The sequence below is a fragment of the Manis javanica genome, chromosome 8 (assembly GCF_040802235.1).
Source record: "Manis javanica isolate MJ-LG chromosome 8, MJ_LKY, whole genome shotgun sequence".
Taxonomy (NCBI): Eukaryota; Metazoa; Chordata; class Mammalia; order Pholidota; family Manidae; genus Manis; species Manis javanica.
Genome location: NC_133163.1, coordinates 102,381,749 through 102,394,050, shown reverse-complemented (window position 1 = coordinate 102,394,050; position 12,302 = coordinate 102,381,749). Strand labels below are relative to the sequence as shown.

The window sequence follows — 12,302 nt, the reverse complement described above, 5'->3', positions numbered from 1 at the left end:
TTCATGTTTGTATATGGTGCCCTGTAGTGTCCAGAAGCTGTAGTCTCTGGAGCTGCTCAGCCCCTGAAGCAATGTCAGGGGTTGCAGGGGAGTGGTACTGGTGCCTGGTGTAGGAAAGAGCTGTTCCCGCCTCCCAGTGCTGTGCCTGTCCCCACTGCCTGAGCCAGTGGGCCTCTCACACATGTATAAGTTTTTGTCCCAGTGCAGCCAGATATGGATCCCTGCTTTCCACAAGCAGCTGGAATCCCAGTCTCCCCAGGAACTCTGCCTGTATTAACTTTCCAACCCGGTAGTCATGCGAGTCTAATGAAAGCACCATGAAATGTAGGTTTGTGCTCCCAGAGCAGATCTCTGGAGCTAGCTATTCAGCAGTCCCAAGCCTTCCACTCCCTCTCTGCTCCATTTCTCTTCCTCCCCGGGTGAGCTGGGGTGGGGGAGGTTCTCAGGTCCCGTGGAGCCATAGCTCTGGTACATTACCCCATTTGGTGAGGTCTGCTCTTTTCTCCAGGTGTGTGCAGTCTGACTCCCTCCTCTTTCCTGTTGCTCTCTCAGGATTAGTTGTGCCAATTAAATTTTCTAATTGTATCCAGTTTTAGGAGGAAGCCTCTATCTCTCCTCTCACGCCACCATCTTTAATCCTCCTCCTATCCCTTCACTTTTTATGTATGTCCTTAGGTCTGAAATGAGTGTCTTGTAGGCAGCATATAGATGGGGCTGGTTTCTTTATCCATTCTCTCACTCTGTGTCTTTTGATAGGTACACTAGGTCCATGTACATTTAAGGTAATATTGATAGGCACGTACTTCTGTTTTATTAATGGTTTTCTGGTTGTTTTGTGGTTCTCTGTTCCTTTCTTCCTCTCTTATACTCTTGTTACTTGATGTTTTTCCTTAGTGTTATGCTTGGATTTAGTTTTTTTTTAATTTTTATGTATCTATTATATTTAGTGTATACTACAAGGCTTTATTTAGTTTTGTGGTCATTATAAGGTTCATAGCTAGTTACATAAATACATAACAGTCTATATTAAGTTGTTGGTCACTCTATTTTGAACACAATCTAAAAGTACTACTTTTTTATTTTTCTTTCCTGCACTGTATGTATAAGATATCATAATCTGTATCTTTTGTGTATCCCTTGACTGATTTTGTGCAAAGGTGATTTTGCTACTTGTTTTTACATTTCATACTCAACTATTAAGTAGTTATTCTACTAACTTAACTGTAGGTTTATTTTCACTGATGAAATATATTTGGACTTAAGAACATTTCCATCTACAGGAGTCCCTTTACCATATCCTGTAAGGCTGGTTTAGTGGTGGTGAATTCTTTTAACTTTCATTTATTTGGTAAAATTTTAATCTGTCCTTCAATTCTGAGTGATACTCTTGCTGGGCAGAGATTCTTGGTTATCAGTTCTTCTGTTTCAATACATTAAATATTTCATGCCACTCCCTTCTGGCCTGTAAAGTTTCTGCTGAGAAATCTGATAGCTTTATGGAGTTTCCCTTGTATCTTTCTTGCTGCTTTTAAGATTCTCTCTCATCTTTAATCTTTGCCAGTTTAATTACTATACATCTTGTTATTGTCTTCCTGGTATTCTTTTTGTTAGAGGCTCTCTGTGCTTCCAGGTCCTGGGTGCTTATTTCATTCCCCAGATTGGGGAAATTTTCAGCAGTTATTTCTTCAAAGAGACTTTCTATTCCTTTGTCTCTCTCTTCTTCTTCTGGGACCTCTGTTATGCAAATATTGCTTTAGTTGGAGTTGTCACAGAGATCTCTTAGTATCTTCTCATTTTTAGAAACTTTTTTTTCTCTCTGTTCCTTAGCTTCAATGTTGTCCTGTTCTCTATTTTCCGTGTCATTGGCTCTTTACTTCCAGTAATCTACAGTTTTTCTTTCCCTCCATTGTATTTTTCACTTCAGTTATTGTATTCTTCATTATTGTATTGAATTCTCCCTGAGATATTCAAAACTTTTTCACGGATCAGTGAACATATTTATGACTGTTACTTTGACATATTTATCAAGAAGATTGATGATCCTATTTCATTTAGCCATCTTTTTGGTGTCTTATCTTGTTCTTTTGTTTGGAACATATTCCTCCACTCCTCCTCATTTTGTTAGGATTTCTGTGTTTCTTCCTTTGTATTAGATAGATGCCTGTCCTCCACAGGTAACAGGAGTCTCAGCCTCCCAGAGTGCTCCAACTCTCCCTGGTGTCTAGCCCTGTTAATTACCAAAACCCAGTGTGGTATAGATAGATTCCTGTTCCCAGAGCAGATCTCCAGGGCCAGGTGTGCAGGATTCCTGTGTGCTTATCCCCTCCCCACCCCATTCCTCTCTCTCCTGCTTTTGGGCAAGGTTGGGGGATGAGCTTGGGTCACATTTGATTGTTCTTCTGCCACTTTATCCTTCTCTGTGTGTTCTCTTCTTCACCTGGTGTAGATTGTCCTACAGTCTTCAGGTGGTTTTCAGGGTTAGTTGTATTTGCTGTAATTGCTTCCTTGGGTGTACGTGGGAGGAAGGTTCCACCTTGCCTTCCTACTCCGCCATCTTTTCTACCTGGAAGTTTCTAGGTTACAAATATTTTCTTGCTGACTTTGGCTTGGGGTTTTTTTTTCTTTCTCTATAGTGCCTTTGGTATAGCACTTTGCTCCCTCTCCATAGGAACATCTTAAAGCCTACCATTTAATAAAGACAGCTGTTCTGAACCTTAATGACCAACTTGGAAAACAAAGAACAATTGTTTTAGAAGTTTGGGGCTTACTTTATAGGGGTGCTAATAGAACCTGTGTGAGAAGACAGGGAGGCCTCCTTGAAGGTGTTTGAAAGATGTGAGTTTTTTTACTATGGTAAACAGCCTAGAGTAAAAATAATTCAAATTGGTAGGTAATTGCAGTATTATACTGTAAAGTATTTTCAAAGGTGGGAAAAGAGTTAGTACCTATTTTATTACTTGGCTGTAAGAAACTTAGAGAACACAGGAACTTAGTGTGGCCTGAGATTTGAGTGCAGTAGGCCTGTCACCTCATATCAAAGGAGATTCTTTGATGCTTCCAGAATTCTCAGGGTTTTTTGTCTTAAAACTAGAAATATGTTTTATAACATTTAGATACTTTGTTTCAAGAAGTGCTTTATAAAATACTGTCAATCTTAAATACCATAGAATGAGTGAGTGAATATCTTAGGTTGATTTTGTTCACAATCATTGTAAATTTTTCATAGTATTATGTAATATTTGCAAAATAATACTTCTGGGCCTGATAGAATATTCTACCAACAAAGGTAGCAGCATTAGAAAAATTTAAGAAACATTTTAGAGCATTAAAAATAATTGAAATACCTAATTCCCACAAGTCAAATCACTAAGCCTGCTTTTCTGTTGTTCATTTCCAGTGGTTATACTACTTATGCTAATAATTAATTATAGAAAATTAGTGGTTAGAGATTTAGTCAAGGCTTTTCTTTTGGTTTCTGTGAGATTTAGTGTGATGGAATCTGCAAGATCTGCCCCTCAAACTTCTCTGATTTCAGCATTTTAGAGAAGATAACTATCAGGTGGCAGAACTGGCTATAAAGTTGGAATTTAGGAAATAACTTTTCTTTAGGTACTGATATCTAAGCCTCAGAAACACAGAAGAATGTAATAATTTTAGTGGTGTGTGTGTGTTAGCAACTCTTTATTAAAATATCAGTATGAATAAGTCAAAAAATTTTTAAGCATAGTAAAATAGATGCTATAGGGACTTCTTGTACATTGCTTGATGTCCTGACCACCTTCAACCTGCCATTTGTTGTAGCTAATAATCTGAGCTTATCTGTCCTGTAATATCTGAATACGTCAGAGTTGGTCATACTTTAACATAGATCTCAAGTTGATCTGCAAATGCCAAAGTTTTTAAATTAGCTAAATGACTATAGTTAAGCACTCTTTCATTTTGCTTTTGTATTCACTGAGCACCTCCTATATGCTAGGCAGTGTGCTAGGCACTGGTAATAGAATAGCAAGTGTGTTATTCTTGTCTTTTATATGTCTGGGGTTTATAATCTTATTGGAGACAAACAGCCATTACAGTAGTGTGATAATTGCAGTAGGAACACTTGAAGCTTATAAGAGGATTTCTTCATCTACTTTCTACCTGACTTGGAAATTTAACTGAAATCAAGCACTAGAAAGAAATTGGCAGGTTTTCACTGGAAAATGTACAATTTATAACATTGCACTCTTTAGTTACACCTTTTAATCCCTGCTTCCCTTCCATTTTTGGTGTTTTCTAACTTATTCACAACTTTTCTTTTGCAACTTTCAAAATGTCATGTTTAGTTTGGGCGGCCATGGCTTACAGGAATGCATATCAGATACAGTAAATATTAAAGAAACACACCTGAGGTAGGTAAGCACCTTATGTCTCATCAGCAAAAAGTGAGGCTCAGAGTGGTTACATGGGCAGAGAAACAGAGCATTCTGGCAATAATGTAGAACAGTAACTATATAAACTGAAAGTCCAGTTAGAATTCACAGGAAAACTGGAATTGGGAATTAGACACCAAGATATTTTTACAGTAAGAAACAGGATCAGCGTTCATATGCTGGATAACTGATACAAAATGGGCAACAGGAATGATCTAGATAGTAAGCCAATAAAAACCCAAGGCTGAGTCTGCATCCATGATTCTTCCCTGAGCCAAAATTGGAATTGGAGGTAGAGTTTAGGCCCATTGGATGAGACTTGAAAATAAGTCTTAAAATTTTTAACATCTTATGTAAATAGGAGATCCTTCTTTAAGACCCCACTTTACTATTATTATGTTGCTGTGTGTGTCTGAGCAGTCATGTTACCTCTCTGAACTCCAATTTCTTCATCTGTAAATGAAATACATGTTCCTGAAGATTCCTTTGAGTTCCTTAATTCCTGAATTCTATACAAAAGCCAACACTTGGCCTTTTAAAAAAAAATCTTAGCCCTTGTATTTTTTCCCACAGAAGTGGCTTATTTTTCTTTTACATTAAAGTGTTATACAGATAATATTTCTAAGTAGGATAGCCTCTTGGCTGTTTCTGAAACTGCATGATCTAAGCCTTTTCCACAATACCTAAATCAAGAAAGCTTTAAACAGGGGAGACATAAGGAAAGAAAGAAGTAGCTGTCAAAATTCTTTTAATACCAGGAATCCTTGAAGATATGTGTATCTGAGGAACTTTCTAGAATCTATGTGCTGAGTTGGTATGGGAGACTCGAGCCATTTTTGTGTGAAATGAAAATAAGTATGAGCTTCTTTAATTGACAATTGTTAAGAACTATTGGTAGTGGAAAGCAGGCTCCTCCAGATGGTTCTCAACTTATTAATAATGTGTATGACATTGGGCACATGATTTTACAAATCAGTTTTCACATCTGTAAAATGAGGGAAAGACCTATGTCACTGCTTTTATATTTATTTTAAATTTAACAAACACACATGGTACTCACTGTGTGGCAGACAGTATTCTAAAAATTTTATAAAAAATAACTGTCCTTGTAACTACCTCATGAAGGTTGGTACTATTATTATTCCCAATTAATAGATTAAAAAATGGAAGTGGAGAGAGGTTGTATAACATGTACAAAGATGAACAACTAGCAAGTTGCAAAACTGGCTGCCTGATCTCAGAGTTCATGTTCTTTAACTATTAGTCTATGCTACTTCATGATAATTAAAATTAGGAGGCACTTGATAAAACACTCCACAAAGATGGTGATCATCTTTGTTTAATTGGATGTTTGAATTATGTGAGAAAATAAAATTTATAGCCAATGTTCAGAGAGCTAGATTATTATAAAAACATATATGACTTAACTTTTCAGATGGCACCTCAGAATATTGCAGTTCTTTAATCATAATTTTGAACTTTGGCGGTTATTGTATAATGTGGATATGTAGCAAAAACATCTGGTTGAATTCAAACCACATGTAAGTCCAAAAGGTTTGATTTTAAAAATCAATCTTGGTAAGTTTACAGGTCATTTACCTTTTTCATAATAGAGTGCTGAGTATTTTTGAAATTCAATTTAAGTTTTATTGTTAGTTAACAACAAAATAAAGAATATTTTTGTTTTTGAAGGTACTCTTCCATAAGTGAATATGTTTATGTATAACTAGTATTAGTAAAATAACAGTGTATTTACAAAATTGCTCTTTTGTTTACAGCCATAGCCACTATTTTTTGCTCTTGTCATTTAAGTCAACTTTACTTTTTATTCTCTGCTTGAAGACCTCTTATGGCATATACATCAAGTTTCACTAGAAAGGAAGAAAACTGGATTCTAGTTTACAATAGTATTCAACTTTAAGCAAGAAAGTTGATGTCTTTGTATATTCTTTTCTTCATCTGAAAATCAGGTAGATTAGGCCACATGATTTCTTAAGATCTTTTATAAGTCTCACTTAAAACAGAAACACACATACCTTTGAGGTTGAAATATATAGATGAGAAACCAAAAATATTTCAATCTATGTGGAATTTAACCCATTAGGATACACATCCCTGAAATATTAAGAATATTATTATAAAGAAATGGATGGGTTGGTATACAAGACAGTGCTGAGTTTTTCCTAAAGTGATGTTTGACTTGGACTCATCTGTCCTTTCTTTGTACATGGTCACATCTGTAGCCATTACTCCAAGTTTAGGAGAAGGTTGGCTGAAGTTAGCAATACAGTCTGTCTGTGGAACAGAGTGACCATACCCATGTGGAAGTGAAATTCATGACCTTAGGATTGTGCACTAGCACCCTGAAGTAACCATTTCATAGCTCAGATGGCTTATGAAAGTTCTGGAGAAAAGTAAAAGAAAGTGAAAGATCAGTGTGGGAAGTTAGGAAAGGGATCTTTCATGGGAAAATAAGGGAGTCAGGAAAGCTCTTCAAAAAGATTGGATCTGGTGAATAGGAAAGGAGGAAGCCAGGTTGAATGATAAAAAAGAAAAAAGCAATGGCACAAGGTGGGGAAGTAAGTAGAGCATGGTATAGAGAGCAGTTTGGTTGGAACAGAGAGAACATTTGGGGAACAGTAAAAGATGAAATGAAGAAGCAAAGGTGCACACAGTTAAGATTCCAAAAGTGAAATCTCAAGCGGGGTCACCTCAATGTATAAGTCCAAGAGGCAGCATTCACACCAGAACCTGGCTTGCACAGCCAGAGTGGCTGGCTCTGTATGTTGGCCATGGCCCTAATGTAAGGATTAGGAGTTTACTTTGGATTCCATAGGCAGTTAGGAAGCTGGTAAAACAAACAAACAGAAAAAACTTCGAGCTGTGAAGAAGTGATGGAAATTTTCAAGAAAATTAATCTGTGTTAAGGTACAAGGTGAATAAAAAGGGGTCTAGAATCCTGGACCATAGCTAGGAAACTGTAGTAATTCAAGTGTAAAGTAATAAGATCCTAACTAGGCAACTAACTTGAGGTTAAAAAGGAAGAGTATGGTTCCAAGAGAAATTAAAAAAAACAAATTAGTAAGATTTTGTGACTGGATTTCAGGACCATAATGAAGGAGAATCTCCTGCCCCTGTCCCATAGACTTAGAAGAAAACTTCTTTTATTCTTGTTTTGAGATTTGAAGACAATTTTGTATGAGTGATGATATTGCATATTTAATACTTCTCTTGCTTTTATAGAAAGGTTATTGTGATGCATGAATGGCCATTGTGTTAAGAGGACTAGGAAAGTAGGCTTTTGTATTTATTATCTATGCTGTTCAGAATAATTGACAATGTATGTCACATCTGTCCAATCTTGCATCATCACCATCTACTGAGATTGCTATTGTCAAGGTTACCAGTGATTTCCTTATTGTCAAATCTAGTGGTCACTTCTTTGTTTATATTTTATTAAATCTCACCAGTGTTTGAGACATTGACCATGCCCTCCTTGAACAAAAAAACTTTATTTTTTCTTGTGGCTTCCACAGTACCATACTTGAGTGTTTCCATATTAGCACTTTTGCTAGTCCATTAACTTCTACCAGATCCCTACTTGTTGGAGTGCCCCAGAGCTCTGTCATGAGTTCCCTCCATAATCTAGGTAACTCGTGACTCTAAATACTCTCCAAATGCCAGTGATTCCCAAAACTCTACCCACTACCCTGCACAACGAAAATAACCTGCTAACTAGTATACTACTTTAATTCTTTTTCCTATTTTATTATCAACATAGCAGCCAGGTGATCATTTTCAAATGTAAATCAAATCGTGTCATTTTCTAGTTCAAACCCTCCGATTGTTTCCCATTGCATTTAGGATAAAATCTGAACTTTTTGTCCTTGCTTCAAAATCCTATATAATCTAGTTCCTGACCCATGATTCTAAATTTCCTGTCCTACCATTTTCCCTCTCTCCCACTGCCATTCCAGCCTCACTGATCTTTTAGTTCCTGGGACATTACCCACTCATTCTCACCTAGGACCCTTTGCTCAGAATGGTCTTTCTTCTAATTTTTGAATGGCTACTTCCTTCTTCAGATTCCAGCTTAAACTTATCTGCTCAGAAAAGCCTTCCCTGAATATTAAGTTTAAAGCATTCATGTAATCATCTTCGCATCACCCTTTTTACAATTATGGCATAGCACTTAGCACCATCCAATATTTTTGTTATTAATTTGCTTTCGTTTTTCTCTGCCACCAATAGAATATAAGTTCCAAGTCCCAGTGTCTAGGAAAGTGCCTCACACACAGTAGGTATATAATAAATATTTGTTAAATAAATGAAGTCTTAATACCTATATACTGGTTATGTCAAATGAGAGCCCAATTCTTTGAGTATAACGTCTTCCACTAATTCCTAATACCCACTTGCAGATCTATCATATGTTTCTCATATTATCAGTATGAGATTCTAATTCTTACCTAATTTTTTTTTATTTTTAAAAAGAAGAAAGAAAGTGTTCAGACTTCTAACTTCCAATTTTCAACAGTAGAACTAGTATGCTGTTACCTTTGTGTGTCTTCACAAATTCCTGTATTAAGTAACCAAACTATGACCTACCAAGTAGAGTTTAACAAAACAATAACTAATTGATTAAAATATATATACTAGGTAATGCTTTTATTTATATATTATTTTTCAGTTAATAGGCCTTATCATTTATCTAGTACCTGTCAGAGAATAATAACTTTTTAAAAATTTAGCTGGTGTTTATGTAAGGTCTCTTCATAGGACTGATAATATTTTGTTATATGTCTATCTTTCTATGCATGTATGCACATGTGATTCCACAAACACATGATCATAACATTCTTTCCTTTGAAACATTGTGTTTTCACTTACACTCTAGATATATTTCCTTGTCAAAAATAGATGTCATTATTTTAGATATAACTACACCATGGGGTATTTAACCAGTCCCCTTTTGTTGGACATTTAGGTTTATTCCAATTCTTTAATTGGTGTAAACATCTTAATAAATATCCTTGAATGTTTAGCTCAGCATACTTGTTCTTCTTTGGGATTAATTCATTGGAGAATTTTGATCCATATTACCAGATTGTCCTCCATGAGGTTGAAAGACATTATGTTTAGAGAAACTTTATTTGCAACCCCCAGGTTGTTCTCATGCTTCTCTTGCCATTTTATTACTTGTCATGAGGGGTGTGGAATCTTTCTACTACCCTGGCAGTCTTAAAAGTAAACTGACCAACATATATAGCAATTGAGTGATGGGAAGGATGTTTTTCCTATCCTTTTAGACAGAGCTTTGAAGTACAGCTGAGCTATCCTTTTTGTTCTAAGTCAAGGATACCAGTAATAAGTATATAAAATGAGCACTTGTTTAGGGGGCACTTGGTTAGGGTCATCCAAGAAGGAGGTAGTGGTTCTGGTTTCTCCCTGGATTTTTTCTGAGCTACTTCTGAAGGGAGACTTACAGACTCTTAGGTGTTCTTTCTGAGAAAGAAGTCTAATAATTTAGTTAGCACTTGGCATGTGTTTATCAGTCTGTCCTTGAATACTGCTGGTGATGAATTTACTTCCCAAGTTAGTCCATTTCATCTACGGATCACTCTGATCTTTCAAGGTTTTTACAATTGCCAAATTGTCCCCTTCTTTTGTTGGCCAGAACAGATGGGGAACTTTAAGAAAATGGCTAAACCCCAGAGCCAGAAGAGCATGCCACTAAAAAAACAACCAGTCTAGTCATGGCTTCCAGCAGACTGTGGTATAAGCACGGTCCTCACTGAAATCTTAGAGGCACAGGAATTCTAGAACTGTGTTTTGATTGGTTAATTCCCAATCACCAATGATCTGTCATAGCCTGTGAAAATTTATAACACCCTTTTTGTTTTCTTCAGTGTTACATTTTACTTCTTTTCTAAAATGTGTAACTAGTAGGTAAGCCTAGCAGTCCATATTTTTCTATATTTGAAACACTTTTTGTTTTTTTTTAAAGACGAATTGTTTTCAAAGGCTCTAAAATCAAACTTGCTTCTAGAGTAAGCCATATCTTCAAAATATCAAATTATATCTATTGAATTTTCTTTAGTATGACATGATACTTCCCAGTTACTATTTATATTCTTTACTCCAGTAAACTCTGCTCGCTGGTGTTTTAGAGGTTGACAATAAAAAATTTAACTATGAATATACTTGAATTTGGAATATGACATTGGTTATTTTAGGCATAGTAGCAAGAAAATATTAAATTGAGGCTTCTTTTTTTTAAAATCCTAGATACTCTCGATGAATATTTTGAATATGATGCAGAGGAGTTCTTGGTTTCTTTGGCCTTGTTAATAACAGAAGGACGGACCCCTGAATGTTCTGTAAAAGGTCGCACAGAAAGTTTCCATTGCCCTCCAGCACAGTCCTGTTACCCAGTAACTACCAAACATGAATGTAGTGACACGCTGGCACAGGTGAGAATTGTGTGTTGAATATTTTGTATTTCTCTTAAAACTAGTTTAAATTCTGTCATCACCTTTGTTACGTTACGATTATAATGTTCACATTTAAATATAAAATCATTCACAACCATAATGAAAAAAAATCCTAATCCTGCACCATAGCTAATAAACTTGGCTCTTAAACAAGGTCTTAAAGGCACAATAGGTAGCTCTGCTGATCAGCAGATGGGTAGGCAGCCAATTTCATACCTACCTTCTCACACACCAGAATAAGCATATCTTTGCAACTATGATTTAGCATTCTTTATTTTTAGAGTCTCAGCCCTGCCTCACTGACTTTGTGTTGTTGTTTATTTAGTAGATTGATGGACTTAATTTTTTTCCCACATTAACCAATCTCCCTCTTATATTCCTTTCTTTTTAATTGGAGGATACTTTTTGCTATTAATGTTATTGTGTAATACTGTTAAAGATATTTTAGTAGGTAGTGAATAGTTTGCTGTGAGGATTTTTCTCCTAGTTAGTTTCTTAAATAGAATCCAAAAGTTTAAACTTTTAAAATCTCATCTCTTTTGAGCATTTAATGAAAATGAGCTTTTAATATTTGGTCTCCACTTACCAGGGAATCTTTCCTCTGTAATGATATAATTAACAAACTAGGTTAGCCTTGGCCATCTCAAGACTTGTGAGGCATTGCACATGGTAGTTCTTTTCTACAAGATAGAGCAAAGATATCCCCACTAAAATATTTGCACCATACATGTTGCTCTGTATTAATCCTTGCATTGTAGAGCTCCATAATTTAATAAGAAAACCTAAATAGATAAGCTAAGCAAAGCTCTATAATTGATGACTCATTTCTCATGCAGATATCTACTCTAGAATTATAATTTTCAAATTCAAACATAAAATTTCATGGATTATTGAGACATTTTGCTTATACTCACTTTCTCTAAGTGTCGCCAAGCCAGACGAACCAGGTCAGAGGTCACACTGTTGTGGAAGAATAACCTTCCAATCATGGTAGAAGTGATGTTACTACCAGACTGCTGCTACAATGATGATGGACCCACCACAGAAGGAATTGATCTAAATGATCCTGCTATTAAGCAAGATGCATTATTATTAGAAAGATGGATATTGGAACCAGTTCCTCGACAGTAAGTTGTTGAACTGAGTTTGAAGTTGTTCTTGGTAAATCAGTTTTCCTTTGTGCTCTGTAAATTATCTTAATAATATATCATATCTTTGAATCCCTCTATCTATGTAGTAAATTTTAGATACTTAATACTTAGTATGGCTTCAATTGAAACCGGTAAATGTACTGCTATACTCTTGAAAGCACATACATATCTTGAATAATGTGTTTCAACTTCAGTCTTTCTAAAATTTGGTCATTTTGTGCTTGCTGACATTTATATTATGCTTC

General features: G+C 35.8%; 1 protein-coding gene across 10 annotated transcripts in view; it reads left to right on the top strand.

Moving 5' to 3' along the window:
• Positions 1–12,302, top strand: part of ATOSA (atos homolog A) — an 82,921-nt gene that overhangs the window by 48,094 nt on the left and 22,525 nt on the right. For all 10 annotated transcript variants that reach the window (XR_001854638.3, XM_073211870.1, XM_037020979.2 and 7 more), the window contains 2 exons: positions 10,701–10,885; positions 11,831–12,033. Coding sequence is in view for 9 of the 10 variants with exons in the window: in XM_073211870.1 (XP_073067971.1) it covers positions 10,701–10,885; positions 11,831–12,033 (388 nt within the window). In the remaining variant the exon portion in view is untranslated. The remainder of the gene's footprint in view (positions 1–10,700; positions 10,886–11,830; positions 12,034–12,302) is intronic.